Genomic DNA, 21,738 nt, shown 5'->3' with positions numbered 1-21,738 from the left:
GGGCGAGGCAGATTAGTCACCAGGTCCTGGACGGCAGCTCACGCCGGCTGGCAGCCACTCACAGTAGCTTTTTACAGCAGCCCACTGCAGCTCCACTGCAGCCTACGCTGTCGCCAGCGACTCACAGTAGCCCAGCTCCAGGTTGAGCTATTGTTCACCATCTTAGCTGTAGAGGGCACAGCGTCACTGGCCCATGTGGGATCTGAACCGGGGCCCTGCTGCTCAGAGCTGGCGTCCCAAGCCAACTCTTAACCAATGGGCCACTCGGCCGGCCCTCTGCACATTATTTTAACTTACATCTCTGAACTTAACAGGTGTTTTACGATTGATGGCATGTCAGAGTTAAGATGGCATCACTCTTTTCATGGTATATAAAATAATGGTGCCTCTTGCAATCAGTGGTATCTTAGATTTGTTGAGGTCCCATGTTGGTGTCATTCCTTCCCTCGGAGACAAATGGGGTTGTTCATATCACCAAAGACAGCTTCCAAGATTATCTTCTAGCCCCATATCCACCTGACAGCTTCTTTCCTTTAATCCTTAAAGACAAAAGGCAGTTTACATACTCTTCTTGGTAGCTCTTCTACTAGAGCAGAAACAGTAAGATGTCCTATTCAGGAAACTTTCATCTCTGGCAGGGCATTCGGCTCTTTGTGAACATGTCATCCCCATGCCTTTGCACATGCTGTTTCATCTGTATGGTGTGCCTTTGCCCCTTGGAGCACTGACTACTCTACACGTTCAGCTCCAATGTCCTGCTCTCTGAGGAGGCCTTTACTAGCCGCCTCGGGCCTCCTCTCCTTTCACCATGCCAGGTTGAGGGGCTCTCCTAGAACATTTATGATTACCTGTTTATATATCTGTCCCTGTCACCATATTGTGAGCTTCTAAGGGTGGAAACCCTTCCTGTCTGACTCACTCACCCTTGTCGACTGGTGCCAGCACAGGCCCCAGTGTATAGCCGCTGACTGGACACTGGGCAGAGATACAGGAAGTGTTCAGTGAGTGAGGGAATGAATTCATGATCTGGCTTCCCCTTCCCACTCCCACTCGGGACCCACAGCACTGCCCCACCATCCTTTGGTTTTCATGCACCCCTTAACACCTACCCCTCTCCTGTCTTCAGAAGCCAAGCTGGAGAGCGTCAGGAAGGACATTCTTGCACAGGTACAGAACGAGTGCTGGAGCCGCAGCCAGCAGCTAATGCAAGAGCTCACAGATTTCATCCAGGTCTTCCAAACCATCAGCGCAGACATTCACGCCATTGCCCAGTGTTCCCAGAAGGTGGGCTCTCGCCCTTCTTCCTCCCCAGCCCACCCAGGGCCCATGCTACTCAAATGCTCAGTCACTCTCTTCAGGTCTCAGATGAGCTCCCAATGGGGCTTGATGCTCTTCAGCTGTGCTAACTACCATACGTGATCTGCCCTTGCTGATTCTTGCTCTGTTTCTTGGTCCAATTTCCTCACGGCAATGGGCGGCCCCAGTGTAATGACAGAGATACAGCCCTACTTCCAGAAATAAAGTTCCGCCCTGTGTGGCCATCAGACAGGGACCTGTTGCCCTGTCATCAGGGTAATGATGTGGTGGGGGAGGAACTGTGGGTCAGATGGGGATCTGATCCCAGATGTCCCCTGTTTCCAGTGGGTTTAAAGGCAGCTGCCGCAATCTGGAGCCCCCAGAAAGTGGGAGTGCCCCTCAGGGATGGGCCCAAAGAGGTGTGCAGGGTTGTGGGGGTGCTGATCTCATGCCGTGGCCCCTGCAGTTGAACAAGGCCGATGACCAGTATGCCAAGCTGGAGGAGCGAATGGAATACATACGGTCACTCCATGAACTCATCCGCAGCCACTTTAGCCTCTTTAGTGCTGAGAATGAGGCACTGGACGTCTCGGTGAGAAGACAATGCAGGGAGTCCCTCATCCCGCCCCGTCCACTCCCCACAAGCACGTTGACTTGACTGCCCTCTGCTTGCCCCACAGCTTCTGGATATGTGGGAGGAATTCCAGTTTGAGAGAAGCCAGGCCTCAGAGTTCCTGTTCAGCAAGCAACATACCCTTGTGCCCAAGCTGCAGCAGCTGATGGCGGCAGCACTGGCCAAGCTGGAAGGCCTGATTGAGAAGGCTCTGTCTGGGCCCTTCATGGACCCTGCACAAGAGCCGAGGAGCACTGAGCGCCAACTCCTTGTCCTGGAGCGTCAGTTCCAGAGCACAGCCAGCCACCTCAGTGAGCTGCACCGTGCCTACACCACGTTCACTGGTACTGAGGATCCCCGCCCCCTCCGCCACCACCCTGGGGTAGGCCCTCCAACTGAGATGAGGGTTGGGACTTAGGGTCCTGTGTCCTGTGTGACCCTAAGCAAGTCTCGGGAATCTCATACCTTCATTAGTCTCTTTTATGAATGAAAACGGCAGCACAAAGCCATCATACATTGGCTATAAGTGCTGTGCTTAGGGCGAGGAGGCAGGGGCTCACAATCTGGGAGGGGAGGCAAACAGGTGAATGTTCCATTAGAATGTGATGGGGTGACAGGGCTAAAAGCCCGTGCAGGAGAACGTAAAGGTGTCTTCATTGTGGTACTTAGCCTTTGTGTAGCCCTGTTCAACCCAGCCCTGTGCCAGGCAGCAGGCCCCAGATAAACATAGGTCTGGACGCTGCATAGCCATTGCTTTCAGCCAGTGCGGTGCAGCGAGGCAGCTGCTGAGGGCCTCACTGGCTCACAGGAGAAGACCAGGACAGAACTATTGGTCTTAGCCCTTCTGTACCGTGGTGGTTCCCTTCTTCATGTAAAGAATGTTGTGGGCTCAAGTTTTTTTTTTTTTCCTGGGATGCAGTCACTTCTATCCCTTGGAAGGCACATTGCTTCTGAGTCGCCTGTGGGCCAACTGCCAGCTATTATCATCTCTGCCCATTAGCATCCCCAGTCTCAGGACTATTTGGCCAAATGTGAGGTGTTGGACACTCTGGGGCCATCCTCAAGCAAGGGACTTTTTCTTTGGTTAAGTATCAGGAGACCCTCAATCCCATAGACCACTAACTGACAGAGGCCACAGACCTTGACCTTTCCTGTTTGGTTTGGAGATGTTTGTGAAAAGGCAGAGTTGTGGACTCAGGCCCTGTGATGCTGGCCCAGGAAACCCCACAGCAGTTTTTACTTCCTTCTTCCATCCCTGTCTCCTCACCAAATCCCCAGGTTTTGTTAAAATAATCTAGGATATTAGTCCAGATTATTACTACTACTCTTTATTTTTCATTATGTATGTTTTACTCATTACTTTTGACATTTGTTTTGTTTTATAACCATGTTAACAACTATTTTGACATCTAAGGATTCCTGGTTTTGTTTATCCACTACCATTTTTTTTTTAAATACCACATCTTTTCATTGTTTTCATTCTTTCCTTAAATGACTGTAATATTTCTTTGAGTATTTCTTTTTTCTAGGAAAGGAATTAGAGGTGTTAAAATTTCTAAGCTTTTATGCTGAGAATGACTTTCTAATGTCCCTATGTCACAAGCTTGGATAAATATTGAATTCTGAAGTCACAAGATCTTTTCTTCAAACTTAGCTATTGTATCATTGTCTTCTGACATTGTGGACAAAACTGATATCAACCTGATTTTTTTTCCTTTATAGGTAATCTGTTTATCAATTATTTGATAAAAGCTCTTATATTGGCTCTGTTCACCTTCCAGAATTCTTATTTGTTATGTTGGATTTTCTGGATCTCTCCATTTCTTTTATCTTCATCATCACTCATTTCTTTGTTCTTTCAGAGTTCTGGGGAAATATCATGACTTGTTTTATAAGCTTCCATTTTCTGTGGCATCTACTCTGTAACTTCCATTGCATTTTAAAACACACATACACATGTTGTATATGTATGCATGCTTATGTGCAAATGTATATCTGTATATAAGTGTATGCATATATGTATATATATACATGAATATATCTCCTGTCTACTGAAGAGGCCAAGAAGCAAAGACACCCCAATAGCTAGGAGCCACACTGTGCCCAGATCTTAATTTCTAATACCATTTCCACAAAAAGGAATCCTCAGACAGTGGATGATTCCAGGGCTGTGGCAGAATAGATACGACATGAGCCTGGAATATTGTTTAAGCCAGAAAATAAGAAAGTGTTAAGTTCTTTTATGAAGTGATGGGAGCATGTCACCAGGACACAGAAAGGACACCAACTGGCCAAATCTGGGACAATTTGGACACCAATGTGCAAAGTAAACTATTGAAAAAAACAGGAATTTATTATCCACACTAATAATAAGAAAGGCTGTGGGGATGTTCTTAAAGGGGTGGGCTGCGTAGTCCTCATTAAGAAGGTGAGGTTTGAACAAGCACTTGAATTTGCTGAGGGAGAAGCCAGATGGTTCTCCGAGGGAAGGGTGCTCCAGAACGAACTGCCAAAGGCCCTCGAGGAAGGGGCAGGCTGGTGCATCTGGACAACAGGGAAGAGTCTGCTGTGGCCTGAGTGGAGTGAGTGAGATGGAGAGTAATGGGAGAGGAACCCTTGCCTTTCATTGCCATCACATTCTTCCCAGATATCCTAACCATGGAATAACTGTCCCTTGGATTGTCCCCTCTTCCATTGTTGTACTAAATCATTTTGGACACCCCCCCCCCATCCTGGCACTTTCGGGACCCTCCTTTCTCTTATTATGGGCTCTTGACTGACCATTCCCCATCATGCTCCCCACCTCCACACCTAGCCCAGGCCTCAGTCAGTCCTGTCTCACAGGGAATAAGAGTCCTGTGTCCTTGCCAATCTGTGGGACCCATCCTATTGTGCAACAGCAGCGTATCTGGCACCTGTACCGAGCCATCTCTGAAAACATCAGCGAATGGAAGTGCATGACTTTTGCCAAGGTGCTGACACTCTTCTTTGGAGCTCCTGCCTGGGAATGGAGTTTGCAGGCGGCTGGGTGGAAGGGTCTCCAGCCGACAGTGAGCCCTTCTCCCTACAGTTCAGCCTGGCTATGGCCGAGGAGAAGACAGATGGCTGGCTGACAGAGGCAACCCAGATGCTTGCCACCCTGGGGCTGCACAGCCCAGTTCTGCAGTGCTGCATGCACATTCTAGAGGAGTTCCGCAGCTACCTGCCATTGCTTACCAAGCTGGGTAGCCTCCAGCTGCAAAGCCTCAACTTCCAAGCCCTCCTGCAAGGTGCGTTTGGGTACCGTCAGAGGGGAAGGGAAGGACATAGGTGTTAGAACAATGCAACAGCTCAGTTCCCTGCCACTCCTGTTTGGAACCGCCCTCCTTCCCTGGGTTGCTCCCTGCCTTCCCCCAAGTACTGTACTCTCCTGCGCCCACCCCACACCACCATGTGGGTCCTCCCTGCTGACCTGGGCTGGCTCAGGCTGGAGTCAGCTCTGGGCTCTGTGCTGTGCTCTGGACCTTAGGTTTGCACTCTTGGCTCTATGTTGTGCCCTGAGATCTGCCATCTGGGGGCTGGCCTGGGCTCTGGGTTCCGGATCTGGGATATGGGCTGGACTCTGCCATATACTGATGTCACTCTGACTTGTGCCGTCTACCTTCAGCCTTAGGGCTGGGCAGTCTCAACGTAGAACTCATAACGCTAGGCCAGCTGCTTGCTTGTCCGCTGCTGGAGTTTGCAGATAGACTCAATCAGGTGAGACCCACTGCAGGGAGGGAGGTGGCCCAAGTCCAGGACATGTTTGCTAAGCTCTAATAGAGCCAGTTAAGGCCCAACAGCCCCTCGGGGCAAGAGGGTAGTAGATAATTGGCTTGTGGGTGGGTAAGTAGTTAGGAGGGTTGAGATTGCTGGCCAGCTGGGAGCATATGGGGACCTGATGGGTGGTTTCAGATTCTCTGTGACTGAACATATGCACACCCCCAGGGGAAGGAGTAGGTGGCAGCCCCAAAGTCGTGGGCACACAGGACGGCAGATGTCCCCCAACACTTACCCTGTCCCAAAAGAGCACGTGCTGATTGAGGTAGTCTGCTTAGCTGGAGCATTGCAAAAGAGTGGGTTTTAGGGCAGTAGCCCTAGGTCAGAGTATGCTGCTGCTGACCTGCCTTTGAAGCCTGATGGTCCCACGCTCCATCTCTGAGACCTTCACTCCCCTGAGTCCTGGCCCTTGAGTCCCAGTTCCAGTGCTATCCCCTGAGGCATTACTCAGTCCTGGTTCCTGAGACCCAGCTCTTCCAGATCTGGCAGTGTGAAAATGAACAAGTTCATGCCCAAGAGACCCTGCGGCAGCTGCAGCGGGTCTGGGAAGTGCGCCAGCTGCGGCTGCTCAACTTCATCCTGCATGTGCCCTGCGAGCCCCCAGCCTTGGAGCGCTCCAAGAAGCAAATGCTCCGCAGCCCCCACTGGGATGTAGTGCCCGAGGACAGTGGCACCTTCGTTCTTTCAGGTGAGACCCAGCCCTTATGGCCCAGTGAAAGCCCCCTGTGGGGGGCCATATTCATTTACCATGTCCACCAAGCCCTGCCAGATCTAGCTTCTCTAGCCAGGTTCCCATCCTTCCTGGACAGCCTGAGACATCAGCCTGTTCTGAGACAGTGTCTTCCATGTAGCTCCTATACAGTCTTGTTTTTTGTTTTTTTTTTGTTTTTTGTTTTTTTTTTAGCTGAGCCATCCTGCTACCTATTGGCAGCTTAGCGGCTGCTCAGCTCGGGCTGGCCTCGAACCGTTGTTGCTCAGAGCTCAAACTCTTGAGCGAGCTCTTAACCAACTGAGCCACTCGGCCGGCCCCATCCTATACAGTCTTAATCTTCTTGGGAGTCTCCACCCACTGCCTAGCCTCTTCAGCAAAGGTCCTTCCCTTTCTGATATACTAAGAAGTTCTTCATGGTCACGTCTGTCCACCTTTCAATGCTCTGTCCTATAAATTGTACCCTGCCCCACCCATTCATTCCTTTTTTGTTTCCTCATCAAATTCACCTGCCACCTCTGAAACAAATGCAGGAGATGCTGAGATTTACAGGCAGAAGTCCTGTCCCTCAAGAGCTCCCAGTCCAGTCAGAGAGGGACAATAGGATAGAGATAAGTGCATGATGGAATAATGCAGTAAAATCTCAGACAGAGGACTGCTTCAAAGGCCCAGGGAAAGTCCGAGAAATCTTCCCTTCCCTTAGGGAGAGGCCTCTTGATGACCATTGAAGGAGTAGGAATTTTCTAAACTTGTAAGGGGAAGTGGCATACCGGGGAGAGGGAGCAGCTTATGTACAGGCACCCAGGATGACAGTTAGGGAATTGCCAGTAGAGGAGAAATTCTCTTTTCTAACACAATTGAAACCCAACTGGCAAATTTCAAAAGTTGGGCATATAGGGAAATCATAAAATATGATGCATACATGACTTAAGATATTTTTAGCTTAAAACATATAAATGAACATTTATTTATAATCTTTTACCCTAAGGATGAGCTTTTCTTTGATTTGCAGTCAACTAGAAGTTCCTCACTGCCTTTCTTGCATTCATGCATTGTCTATTTCTAATTTCAGTTTCTGTAAAGTTGAGCAATGACATGAAGACATTGTGAAGCTACCTGAGTCCAAACTTTTCTACATTTCTAATTATCATTTCCCGATTTTTAAAAATTGGCTGACCTATACTTAATATCATGTTTTATTAACTCACCTTTACTGAAACCTTTAATGGTTTCCATAGCACCAACAACTCCTTTCCCACCTGTATTTCAGTGGTTAACATATTAGCTTACATTCTGTAATTGAAATTGTAACTCACATAAACAGGTTTTCCAACACACTCTGGCTCTTGGTGAGCACACAGTTCAACTAGTGGAATAAAAAAAATGTTTGGGTCTTCTAGAGAATAACTTGAGGTCTATGAGTTTCAGTGTACTTTGGGTATTAGTCACCCCTGCCCTTGCCTCATCTGACTGCCAGCTCAGCTCAGCTCAGCTCAGCTCAGCTGGAAACCCCACTCTTCCTTAGATTACAACAGCCTGCAGGATTCTATCCAGGACAGTCTTCAGGTGTTGTTCAAGATCCTGGACATGCAAAACTCAGGAAACTTATACAAAATAGCTTTGGAGTGGGTGACCATCATGCATGGCCTGGGTGAGTGCAGGCCTCTAGCTGGGCTGATGGGTGGGACCTAAGGCAGGATGACGCAGCGGGGTGGGGTGAGAGGTGGGATTTGGGTGCGGAAGATCGGAAACACAGGAGGATCTCCTTCAAGGCTACTTCTAGGGCGGAGGTGAGCAGGTCTTGATTCACAGCGAAAGGTTTCTCTCCTCCAAGCAAGGTCCTTGGGTCCTGCTGAGCAGCCTGTTTTGGGGTGGGGCAGCCTGAGAGGTCAGGACCAGGCTGGACCCCCTTGCAGAAACTAGAACCCTAGTCTCTCTCCAGTGTTCCTCTGGCTACTCACACAGGTGACGTGCTGGAGGTGTGGGTGACTTTTCAGCAGGAGTGGATTTTTCTGAATAAAGTTCTACATGAGATGAAGATCCAGTTTCCCAGTTCTGACCTGGTAGGGAAGGGGATGAGGTAGGGTGGACACAGGCTACTGAATAGAGGGGTGCAGGCTGGGAGGGGGAGCTGCCCCTTCACATCCGCCCTCGCTTTTACCCTCTCCCTCACCACAGGACTCCCGTTTCAAGGCCATGGATGATCAGTATCGGACCCTGATGCGGATCTCTGTAGCTGACCCTCTGGTTCTGTCGCTTATAGTGCCCAGTGCCAAGAGGAGCCCTTATTTCCAAGGCCAGCAGCTGCAACAACTGCTGCAAGCAGGCTCACTGGAGCTGGAGGGCATCATTATTGCTCTGGAGAGCGTGCTCTATGGGGTCTGTGCTCACTTCCCCCGCCTCTTCTTCCTCAGTGACAGTGAGCTGGTAGCCCTGCTGGCTGCCCCACTGGAGTCACGTGAGGCCCAGATATGGGTACGACGTTGCTTTCCTCATGTGCATGCTGTGGGCTTCAAGTCCATCCCAATGGCTAGAAACACGGAGGACCAGGAGTTGAGGCCAAGCACACAGACTCAGGTGGAGGCACTTGAAGTGCTAGGGGCAGGTGGGGAGGAGGTGAAGCTGCGGCAGTCACTTCCTCTGCATCCAGATCTCCCCAAATGGCTGGCGTCTCTGGAGAAGGGTCTGCGTTTGGCATTGGTGCACATGCTGCAGGACTGTGTGGCTGCCCGTCTGGCTCTGGGCTCATCCCTAGACAAGGCCTTCAAGAAGCTGCCCCAGCAAAGCCAGGTGGTGCCCCTGCAACAGTATGCCCACCACTGGCTGGATTTAGTCAAGGCTTTCCCATGGCAGTGTGTGCTGGTGGCAGAGGAGGTGGTATGGCGGGCCGAGATGGAAGAGGCTTTGCTTGAGGGGAGGACCGTGGCCATGGTCCCCATACATGTACGGAAGCTGGAAGGACTGGTGTATTTTGTACGGGCTCAGAGGGCCTCCCACCGTGGGCAGCCTCTGCCCTCTGTCCGCCAGACCAGCTTGCTTAGTGCCCTACTGGTCATGGCAGTGACTCACCGGGATATAGCCCAGCTGCTGCAGGAGCACCAGGTCTGTGATCTGGCAGACTTCCACTGGGCCCGCCAACTCAAGTACCACCTGGGTTCATCTGACACCATCCTCCAAAGCCCCCTGCAGACCCTCAAGACTATTGCATCTACTGAGAATTCTCTGTCACCAGCTGCGTGCTGGATAGATGTGCTGGGCCGGTCCTTCCTGTACAATTATGAGTACCTGGGTCCCAGACTGGAGTCTCTACCCAGCCTGCTGCCTGAACGCCCAGCCCTGGGACTGTTATTGGCTCTGGAGGAGGTGGCCTGTGGGACCCTACTGGGCCCTGATGGTGTGGGCAAGGTAGCCACGGTGAAGAGCCTGGCACAGGCCCTGGGGCGCCAGCTGGTGATGATGTCCTGCTTGCCTCAAATGGAGGCCCAAAGCCTGAGCAACTACCTGAATGGTGCCCTGCAGGGTGGTGCATGGCTGCTGTTGGAGGCAGCTCAATGCCTGCCCCTTGGCTTGCTCTCTGCCCTGGGCCAGCGCCTGGCTGAACTGCACCGCCTCTATGCCCCGCTGCACCGGGAGGCTTCCCCAAGCACCAGCACCGTTGACCCCACCCACCCCCCGCTCCTTGGCAGTGGCTTCTTTGAGAAACATCACGTGTATATACGTCTTGGCTATGGCTGTCTCCTGACGCTGACTGCTCCGGTCCCTGCTGTGCCTGCCAACCTGCGCCTGCTGCTGCGGCCTGTGGCAATCACACTGCCTAACCTACAGCAAGTAGCGGAGCTGACTCTTCTGGGTGCAGGGATGCGGGGTGCCTCCCGCATGGCTACCCGCCTATCCCAATTCTTCTCCCTAGAGCGTGAGCTCATGTCGAGGCCCCTGCCCTGCCGCCTGCGACTGCTCAAGCAAGTACTGGCAGACATGATACAGGCTCTAAATGTGACCAAGGAAGAACCCAGCTCCCAGCAGCCCCACAGCCTAGCTGCCATCGAGGAGGCCGCCCTAGTGCGCGCTTTGCTACACTCACCACTATTCAGTAGCCTCAGTGGGGTCCATCTTCACAACCTCCAAAAGCTGCTCTGTGGGATCTTCCCCAGTGCCAGCCAGGTGCTGGCAGAGCCTGTGACCCGAAGGCTGAAGAAGCCACTGCTGGTGGAGGAATTGCGTCAGGCAGGCCTGCATCCGAGCCCTGACATTTTGGGGTCCCTGGAACAGCTGAGCCAGGCCCTGTGCCGGGCCTCCGGCATTTTGCTTCTGGGCCCTGCAGGCAGTGGCAAGACCACTTGTTGGCACAGCTTATTTAAGATCCAGAATCAGCTCACAGCCAGGGAGGTCACCTCAACACAGGGCTATCTGCCTGTGAAAATGACACACCTGTATCCCAGTGTCCTCAGCCCCCAGGAGTTCCTGGGGTGGCTAGAGGGCCCCTGCTGGCACCAAGGCGTCTTCCCCAGGCTGCTGCGTGCAGCCAGTCAGTGTAGGATTGTGGACCCAAAGAGGGAGGCACAGGACTCGGTGGGGACCCAGCACTGGATAATATGCGATGGGCCCTCCAGTGCTGCTTGGCTGGACTCCATCACTTGCCTCCTGAGCGACCCCCCCCAGCTTACCCTCCCCAATGGTCAGCAGATAGAACGACCCCCAAGTACTTTTCTCTTGATGGAGGTGGGAGACACAACAGGCATGTCCCCCACAGTGGTGGGCCGCTGTGACCTCGTCTGGTGTGGTGGGGAACAGACTTGGCAGGGGATGCTCAGCATCCTGATGGCAGCCCTGCCCCATGAGTACCACCTGCAACCGCAGACGGTCACTGAGCTCAACCACCTGGCTGAAGTGCTGGTGCCGGCAACATTCCGATTCCTTACCCGCCAGGGTGCCAGCTCCCTGCTGCAGGCACATGGGCAGCAGGCTGTTTGCCCAGGCGTGGCTGAAGTCACCAGCCTGGCTCGCCTTTTGCGTTGTCTGCTTGATCGCCACCTGCTCACAGCTGAGGAAAAGAAGGCGCATATCACAGGTGAAGGGAAGGGAAAGTGGTGTGAGCACCATGGAGGCTGGCGGACAGATGGCAGATGGCCAGAGCCTGGGGCATGGCTTCTCTGGTGGACTTGGGCTTGGGGACTGAAAGTGAGAAGTAATAGAGCCAACTTCTAATCTCCCCCACCCATACTTCTTCCTACTGGGGCTCCTATTCTGGCCATGGCGACCTTTGCAGAGGACCTCAGCTGTAGTGATCCTGTACCCCAAAGCTTCAAGCCTTCAAAAAACAGCACTCTGAACCAGTCCCACGTTGATAACGATGATGTGCCTCATAAGCGCAGGGAGCACCTGCTGGGTGTCAGCAGCTTTCTTTTTGCCTTGATCTGGGGCTTTGGAGCCCACCTTCCTGCCAGGTATTTACGGGGGTTGGGGACGGGGGATGCAGGGGGCTGAAAGGACTTGCCCATGGGAGTCAAAACCCAGGTGACATCAGGGCTGTCAGCTGTCAGGGGTGGGTGGAGTGTGTGCATGTGTCACAAGTGGAACTGTTGTAACTGACACTTTTGCCTGTATACCCATCTGAGCAGGCTCTGGCCCCTCTTTGATACCTTCCTGAGGGGTTCTATCAGTTGCCTCTCCAACTATCCTGAGCCACCGCCCTCAGCCTTGGTGTTTGATCTACATGTCTGCCCTGAAGATGGGACACTGGTCCCCTTCACTGGCCAATACTTGGGCAGCCGCTTCAAGAGACTTCCGGACACCTTCATTCCTTCTCCCCAGGTGTGAGAACAGTGTTCATTAGCTGGGTTGGGGCTTGAGGAGCTATCCTGGGGGAGTCCACTTTCTAGGCCCAGCTGAGGCCCACCTGCTTCTGTTCTTTGATATGTTTTCACACAAGAATACATGAAGTGTTCTGCAAGTACAGCATTAAGACAAGGCCCCTAGGCCTTTACGTTCCTCTAGATTACTGTCTTAAACTGGAGCTGCCACAGTAAGTTCTGCTCCTGTCCTGCAGACTGAACGGCTCCTGTATGTGGTGGACCTACTTCTGACGAAGGGACACCCAGTGCTGCTGGCTGGAGAGGCAGCCACCGGGAAGTCTGCGTTTGTGGAGGTGCTGGTGGAGCCACATCACCCGTACATGTACAGCCGCATCCACCCTGCCTTCAGCACCGTCCACCTTCGCCTTCTGCTGAGCCGAGGGGTCCAGAGCCAGGCGCAAGCCAGCACATGGCCTGGGCGGCACCTGGATTCTAAAGGCTCCTTCCTTTTCCTGCTGGAGGATCTGCACCTGGCCGCTTCCGGTAAGGAGCTGGGAGGAGGGGAGGAAGCAGTCATTGTCATCTCTTGAGCTGTTAAATCCCTAGCAATAGTCATTGACTCTCAAATATACACCGACAGACTAAACCTCAGTATTCAATCCTTACTATCTTCTCCTTCTACACACACTCCCTGAATACCTTACCCTTCTCATGGCCTTACCCACCATCTCTATGCTTGGACTGCTAAATCTTTATCTCCAACCCAGGCTTCTCTTCTAAGCACCAGACCTGTTTCTCCAACTGCCTATTGTGTATCACTTCCTTGCTGTCCCATTACACCTCAAATCTAACCCTGAACTCATCATCTTCCCCCAAAACCCGCTCCTGAGTGTTCTCTTAGTAACTGGTACCACTATCCATTTAAGCCAGAAATCTTATTGACATCTCTCTCACCAAAGTCCAATCACCATGTCTCTCAATTTTGCCCCCTAAATATCTCTCAAATCTTTCCTTGTGACAAGGCTTTCTTCTCTAGACTCTTACATTGTGTGCTCCAGCTGGACTCAACTGTGGACAGGCATCCAGGAAGTCAGGCTTCCTCTGGCCTCCGGGACTGCTGTCCTCTCTGCCTTTTCTCCTCTGTTTATCTGGCTAAGTCCTACTTATTCTTTACAAATAATCTCAGGCAATATCTACAAGCAGCCTGAGCCTCTAGGTTAGGTTAGATTCTCATCCTGTGCTCTGTACAAAAATCTGTGACAACCATGGTTGTATGATTGTATGTTTACTTGTCAGTCCCTTCCACCACACCGTGAGCTTCATGAGAACAGAGATGTGTCTCGTTAATTTTGATACACCCAACAGGAAGTAAGTACTCAGAGTTTGTAGAAGAAAAGATAAGAAAGGAAAAGGCAGAAATTGTGATGAAAGCTTGGGATATTGGGAAGTTTAAAATTTAAAGTTTCTAAAGTGGCGTGTTTCTAGATTGTGACAGGCTCAGAATATGGCCATGGGAATGGGCAGAAATGAAGAATAATCACAGAATGGTGGCGTCAAGAAAGTAAATGGGCGAAAGCATTAGGTAGATTATCCATTTAGACACCAAAGTCCCTCATGGAATGTAGAAAATTTGAACCAGGTGGTATAAGTACTTGATAATAGTAGGTACAATTTAGTGTGTACTATGTGCTACACATTTTATCTCTGTCATTGTTAGTGCTCATAAAAGCCCATTGACATGGATATTTGTTATGATTATTTTAAAGATAAACAGAGATTTTATAACTTGCCCAACATACTCTAGACAGTATGTGTCAGAAACAAGAGTAAGATTCAAGTCTGTTTAGTACCAACACTTGTAATTTTCTCCAACTATATTATTTGGCTTTCTCAATGAATTTGCACAAACAATCAGGTTGTCAGTAGATAATAGAAAGGGTAAATTCAGATCTGTGAATGACAGCTGAGAAGACATTTCATCAGGAAGGTTGAAAACATTGTAGAGCAATGTTTATTATAGCTGGCAGTGTAAATTGGGTGACAGCCACCAAAACATCCAGTATAAAATTAAAAAATCAATAGACATACAATAAAACAAAACAAACAAAAAACAAAACAGTCAATAAAAACTGACCCTGGGACCAGCTGAGTGGTGCGATGGTTAAGAGCTGGCTTGGGATGCCAGAGGGCCCCGGTTCGGATTCCACATGACGGCCAGTGACACTGCCCTCTACAGCTAAGAAGGTGAATAACAGTTCGACCTGGAGCTGGGCTGCTGTGAGTTACCAGCAACGGCGTAGGCTGCAGCCCCTGCTGCAGTGGGCTGCCATAAGCTACCGTGTGTGGCTGGCAGCCAGTGTGAGCGGCCAGCAGCTGGTGTGAGCTGCTAAGAGCCGCTGTGAGCGGCCTTCGAGAGGCCGGCGACCGATCTGCCTCACCCGGGAAGAGCGCAATGATAATACCAACATGGGGCCAGTGAAGCAACGTCCTCTACAACTAGACTGAAGAACAAAAGGATGGCAATTTGTCTGTTCCCCTTCCCCCAATTTCCCAGCACAGTTCCCCTCCACCAATTCCCCAATAAAATCTTTAAAAAAAAAAAAAAAGAAAACTGACCCTGACATGGTCTATAAGTTGAATTTAGCAGACAAATACTTTATAGAAGCTATTATAAAACTTGTCAAGCACTTAAAGGAAACTATGTTCTTAAAGAGTGAATTTATAGGTAATCTCACCAAAGAAATGGAAACTACTAAAAATAACTAAATGGAAATTTTATAACTGGAAAACACAATAACTAAAATGAAAAATTCACTGGATGGCTTAATAGATTGGAGATAGCAAAAGAAAGAATCAATGCACCCTGAAGAACAGAAACATAGTAATATGAATAGAGCTTCAGTCTAACACATATATAATTGAGTTGCAGAAGGAAAGGATAATGAGAATAGTGCAGAAAAAAAATCTTTGAGGAAATAACGACCAAAATTTCCCAAAATTTTCTTGAAAAATATTGACTTTCAGCTATAGAACCTCAGTTATCCCCAAGTAAATTAAAGAAGACCACACGTAGGCACATCATAGTCAAACTGTTGAAAAATCAAAGAAAGGAAAACTTTGAAAAGTGGTCAGAGAAGACAAGACATATTATGTACAGATGAACAACATTAAGAATAATGGTTAATTTTTTATTAGAAATAACAGTCCAGAGGATGATGGTGCAAAATCTTTAAAGTACTAAAAGGAAAAAAACCTGTCATCACAGAATTCTCTATCCAATAAAGATAGCCTTCATAAATGAGGATGAAATAAAGCTATTTCAGGTATATGAAACCTGAGAAAATCCACAGCTGCTAGAACTGCACTACAAAAATGCTGAAAGATGTTTTTTAGGCAGAAGGGAAATAATATATGGAAACTCAGATTTATGGAAAAGAATGAAGACCATCAGAAATATTAAATATGTAGGTAGGTACATGTAAATAACTATTTTTTCCATCTCTTAATTTCCTTAAGAGACAGTTGATAGTTTAAAACAAAAATAATAACATTATTAGTTGGAGTTGGTAATGTAAGTAGAAGTAAAAAGGAAATTGGAACGATAGTAAGAGGACAGGGTGGGGAGCAGTGAGTAAAATTATACTATTGTAAGGGTCTTACATTTGTGAAATGTGGAATAGGAAGGTGAAATAGGAAGTAGGAAAGGTCAAGGTATGAAGTGTGAAGTGGTACAATATTACTTATAAGTATTGATAAAGAGGCATATTGTTAGCCTTAGAAAAATCACTAAATAATAAAAAAGAGCATAGCTAAAAAGCCAATACATGAAATACAGTGGGATATTGAAAATGTTCAAGTATGTAAAAGGAAACAGGCAATGAGCAACAGAAACTAAAACATAGAAGAGACAAATAACAACATGATGGACCTTAAACCAACCATATCAATAATAACATTAAATGTAAATGGACGAAGGAGAATCAAGATGGTGGCATCATAGGAGCACACTTAATTCATCCTCTCTCATGAGCAAAGTCAAATATACAGTTATTCCTGTGAGACAACGGAGCACTGAATGAATAGTTCTGATAACAAACAAGAGAAAGAGACCAAATAGAAAATGCTGGGAAGCCAAGGGAGCCCTCCTGGATCTGCAGGAACTCTCCATGGTGGGAGGAGCCTGTGAGTGCCATCGTTTATGCCAACCCCTGCCCCTCACACACACACTTTGCTAGGGCAGGCAGGAGCTCTATTCCCTTGCTTTGGCCTACCTGCAAAATCACCAGAGTGTGTTCACAAATACATTGCCTGGAGCCTTTTGCATCTGAACAAAGGGATCAAGCAGGAACCACACCGGCATCACCACAGCCACCTGGCCTCCCTGTTGAGAGCTGCTCCTGGTCTATAGGCAAGTGCCCTAGGTGGTATAGCTCCTGCTCAGCTCCAAGGGGCTTCACAAAATTATCTGGCACATAAAGCCTACACAGAGGTCTCTTCCACATGGGACCACTTTGGGTACAATAAACAAGAGAGAGAACTGTATGAAGACTGGAGAGCTGCAGGAGCTCTCTGGGGACTGCGGGAATTCTCTGGCGTTAGAGGAGCTGGTGAGTGCCATTGTTTATGCCCCCTCCCACTTTCCTAGGGTGGGTGGGGGTTCTATCCAGGTGTTCTGGCTTGCCTGCAAGGTCGCTGCAATGTGTTCCCAGACACTTTGCCCAAGCCCATTTTGGCCCAAACAAAGGGTGCAAACAGGATCAACAGGACATTAATACACACACCTGGCCTCCCTACTTGGAGCTGCTCCAGCTCTGTAGGCCAGTGCCCTGGACACCCTAAGCACCCACTCAGCTTCTACCACCTTGCCAAAACCACCTGACACATACAGTCTACACTGAACCCGCTTCTGCATAAGGCCACTTTTCCAAGACTGAAAGAGACATCTATTTTGTATAACTTATATAAACAAACATAAAAAGTCAAACATAGTGAAACGACAGAAGAATATCTCTCAAATGAAGAAACAAGAAAACCCCCAGAAAAAACCCTAGAGAAACAGAAGTAAGTAATTTGTATGACAAAGAATTTAAAGAAACTGTCATAAGGATGCTCACAAAACTTGAGAGTGAAAAAGAGGAACTTAGGGAATACTTCAACAAAAAGGTAGAAACTATAAGAAAGACCCAAGTGGACCTGAAGAATATAATAAATGAAATGAAAAACATATTACAAGGAATCAAAACAGATTAGCTAACACAGAACAACAGATCTGTGACCTGAAAGACAGACTAGTGAAAATCAACCAATCAAAACACAAGAAAATATAATTTTAAAAAATAAGGATAATTTAAGGGACTTCTAGGATAACGTCAAGTGCTCAAACATTCACATTATAGGGATCCCAGATGTAGAAGAAAGAGAAAAAGGAACAGAAACTTTATTTAAAGAAATAATGGTTGAAAACATTCCTAATGTGGGAAAGCAAACAAACATCCAGGTCCAAGAAGAACAAAGAATTCCAAACAAGATGACCCCAAAGAGACCCACACCAAGACATATTGCAGCTAAAATGGCAAAAGCTAAAGAGATAATCCTGAAGGAAGCAAGAGAAAAATGAGTTACATACAAAGGAAACCCTATAAGGTATTAGTTGATTTCTCATCAGCAACTTTACAGGCCAGAAGGGAGTGCCAGGACATCTTTAAAGTACTGAAAGAAAGGAGCCTACAACTTAGAATAATTTACCCAGCAAGGTTATCATTCAGAATTGAAGGAGAGATAAAAGAGCTTCCCAGACAAGCAAAAAATAAAGTACTTTATCACCATGAAACCAGCTTTATAAGAAATGTTAAAGGGTCTTCTTTAAGTAGAAAAGACCATAACCAGAAATAAGAGACTATGAGAAAGGGGAAAACCTCACAGGTAAAGCCAAATATTCAATAAATACCACAAAGCAGATATTTAAAATGCTACTACAAAGATTAAAAGAAAAAGTATAAAATCAACTCAAATTACAATAAGTAGTTAGGAGATACACAACAAAAAGACCTAAAATATGATCTCAATAACATAAATCATGGAGAGGGAAGTGAAAATGTAGAGTATATTTGAACTTAAACACCTATCAGCTTAAAATAAGACTGCTATAGATAAAGAATGATATACATAAACCTCATGGTAACCACAAAGCAAAAATCTATAAAGATATACAAAGAACCAAGAGAAATGATCCTAAACAGAACACTAAAGAAAAATAGCAAACCACAAAGGAAGAGATCTAGAGAAGAAAGGAAAAGAGGACAACTATAAAAACAATGAACAAAATGGCAATAAATCCATATTATCAATAACTACATTAAATGTAAATTGATTAAATGTCCCAATAAAAAGGCATAGGGTGGCTGAATGGATTAAAAAAACATGACCCATCTATATGCTGCTTTAAAAAAATGACCGATCTATATGCAGCTTCAAGAGACTCACTTTAAATTGAAAAACACACAGACTGAAAGTGAAGGGATGAAAAAAGATATTCCATGCAAATAGAAACTAAAAGAAAGCTGGAGTGACAATTCTTAGACAAACCAGACTTTAAAACAAAAAAATAATGTTAAAAAGAAAAAAGACAAAGAAGGATATTATATAATTATAAAGGGTTCAGTCCAACAAGAGGATGTAACTATCGTAAATATCTATGCACCCAACATAGGAGCACCTAAGTATATAAAGTAATTATTAATGGGCATTAAGGGAGAAATCCACAGTAATACAATAATAGTAGGGTATTTTAATACTCCACCCACATCAATGGATAGATCACCCAACCAGAAAATTAATAAGGAAATAATGGCCTTAAATATCACATTAGATGAGATCAACTGAATAGACATTTACAGAACATTTCATCCAAAAACTGCAGAATACATATTTTTTTTCAAGTGCACATGGAACATTCTCCAGGATAGATCACATATTAGGCCACAAAACAAACCTCATAAATTCAAGAAGATTGAAATCATATCAAGCATCTTTTCCAACCACAATGGCATGAAACTGGAAATCAACTACAGAAAGAAAACTGGAAAAACCACAAATACATGTGGAGACTAAACAACATCCTACTAAACAACCAATAGATCAAAAAGTAAATCAAACAAGAAATCACAAACTATCTTGAAACAAATGAAATTGGTTCAAAATTTATGGAATGCAGCAAAAGCAGTTCTAAGAGGGAAGTTCATAGCTATACCTCAAGAAACAAAAAATCCCAAATAAACAATCAAACTACATCTAAAAGAACTAGAAAAAGAACAAACAAAACCCAAAGTAAACAGAAGGAAGGACATAGTTAAGATCAGAGCACAACCAAACAAAATAGAAATTAAGTGATAGAAATGATCAATAAAACTAAGATCCAGTTATTTGAAAAGATAAATAAAAGAGACAAACCTTTAGCCAAACTCATCAAGAAAAAGAGAGCCCAAATAAATAAAATCATAAATGAAAGAGAAGTTAAATTAATACCACAGAAATGGAAATAATTATTAAAGAATATTATTAACAACAATATGCTAACAAATCTGACAATCTAAAAGAAATGGATAAATTTCTAGAAGTATATAAACTTCCAAGACTGGACCAGGAAGAAACACAAAATCTAAATAGATCAATTACTAACAATGAAAGTGAAGCAGTAATCAAAAGACTTCCAACAAATAAAAGTCCAGGTTTCAGAGGTGAATTCTACCAAACATTTGAGGAAGAATACCTATTCTTCTTAAACTAATTCAAAAAATTGAAGAGGAAGGAATGTTTCCAAACTCATTTTAGGAAGTCAGCACCCTGATACCAAAAGCAGATAAAGACATTACAAGAAAGAAAACTACAGGCCAATATCCTTGATGAAAATAGATGCAAAAATTCTCAACAAAATATTAGCAAACCAGATTCAACAATACATTAAAAGTATTATACACCATGACCAAGAGGGAGTCATTTTAGGGATGCAAGGATGGTTCAACGTCCATAAATCAATGTGATACATTACATTAACAAAATAAAGAATGAAAACCATATGATCATCTCAATTGATGCAGAAAAAGTATTTGACAAAATTCAACATCCATTTATGATAAAATCTGAACAAAGTGGCTATAGAAGGAACATATCTCTACATAATAAAGGCCATGTATGACAAACCCTCTGCTAATATCATACTCAATGGTGAAAAGTTGAAAGTCTTTCCTCTAAGATCAGGAATAAGACAAGGATACCCACTATCACCACTTGTATTCACCATAATATTGGAAGTCCTTGCTACAGCAATCAGACAAGATAGAGAAATAAAAGGCATCCAAATTGAAAAGGAAGAAGGAAAACTCTTATTATTTGCAGATGACATAAAACTATAGAAATCTCTAAAGACCACCAAAAAAAACCTATTAGAAATATAATAATGACTTCAGTGAAGTTGCACAATTGAGAATCAATATACAGAAATATGTTGCATTTCTATACAGCAATAATGAATGGTCAGAAGAAGAATTAAGAAAACAATCCCATTTACAATTGCATCAAATATACCTAGGAATAAATTTAACCAAAGTTACGAAAAACCTGTACTCTGAAAACTGTAAGACATTAAAGAAAGAAATTAAACAAGAACAGATAAATGGAAGGATATACCTTTCTCATGGTTTGGAAGGATTAACATCGTCAAAACGTCCTTACACTTTCCCCCTAAGATCAGTCACAAGGCAAGAATGTCCACTGCTTCTATTCAACATTGCACCAAAGACCCACATCAGTGCAGTAAGAGAAGAAAAAGAAATAAAGCCTTTAAAATTAGAGAAGACAAAATAACACTGTCTCTACTGGTATATACCATGATTTTGTACACAGAGGAATCTACCAAAAAAAAAAAATCCTACAAAACTACTGAAATAAATAAGTGAATTTAGCAGGGTCACCAAATACAAAGTCAGCCTATTGAAATCATTAGTATTTCTATATCTTAGTAACAAACAATTGGAAATTTTAAGTACTCTTTAAAATAGCACCTAAAAGCTTAAAATATTTAGGAATAAAGTTAATTTAAAATATACACTGATAATTACCAAATATTGCTGAGATAAAGGGAGACTTAAATAAATGGAGAGATGTGAGGTCTGACAATTAATTTTGTGAACTTGTTGCAAGAATGTTGTTAACTTTTTTTTAATGTCAAAGGGATTATTGATTATGAATTTGTACCAACTGGAAAAAGAGTTAATCAAGTTTACTATTTGGAAGTGCTGAAAAGGCTGAATGAAAAAGTTAGATGGCCTGAACTTTTAGCCAACAACTCATGGCTCTTGCATCACTACAATGTACCAGCTCACACGGCACTTGTCTGTGAGGGAGTTTTTGGCCAGTAAACAGATAACTATATTGGAATACCCTCCCTACTCACCTGATCTGGCCCTCAATGACTTCTTTCTTTACCCAAAGATCAAGGAAATATTGAAAGGAAGACATTTTGATGACATTCG

The 21,738-nt window shown here is 45.7% G+C and overlaps 1 protein-coding gene across 1 annotated transcript in view; it reads left to right on the top strand.

Annotated features, from left to right (window-relative positions):
* LOC109376523 (dynein heavy chain domain-containing protein 1-like) overlaps positions 1 to 21,738 on the top strand; it is a gene marked incomplete at its 5' end in the record, with an annotated part of 76,243 nt that overhangs the window by 24,665 nt on the left and 29,840 nt on the right. The window contains 13 exon segments of the mRNA XM_019632457.1: positions 1,127 to 1,284; positions 1,763 to 1,929; positions 1,931 to 2,253; positions 4,754 to 4,881; positions 4,980 to 5,178; positions 5,556 to 5,647; positions 6,188 to 6,395; positions 7,942 to 8,067; positions 8,382 to 8,479; positions 8,595 to 11,484; positions 11,683 to 11,860; positions 12,035 to 12,227; positions 12,463 to 12,751. Of these exon segments, the coding sequence (XP_019488002.1) occupies positions 1,127 to 1,284; positions 1,763 to 1,929; positions 1,931 to 2,253; positions 4,754 to 4,881; positions 4,980 to 5,178; positions 5,556 to 5,647; positions 6,188 to 6,395; positions 7,942 to 8,067; positions 8,382 to 8,479; positions 8,595 to 11,484; positions 11,683 to 11,860; positions 12,035 to 12,227; positions 12,463 to 12,751 (5,049 nt within the window).

Source organism: Hipposideros armiger, unplaced genomic scaffold (genome assembly GCF_001890085.2).
Source record: "Hipposideros armiger isolate ML-2016 unplaced genomic scaffold, ASM189008v1 scaffold_1146, whole genome shotgun sequence".
Taxonomy (NCBI): Eukaryota; Metazoa; Chordata; class Mammalia; order Chiroptera; family Hipposideridae; genus Hipposideros; species Hipposideros armiger.
Note: the sequence above shows the minus strand (reverse complement) of the source record. Positions and strands in the feature narration are given on the sequence as shown.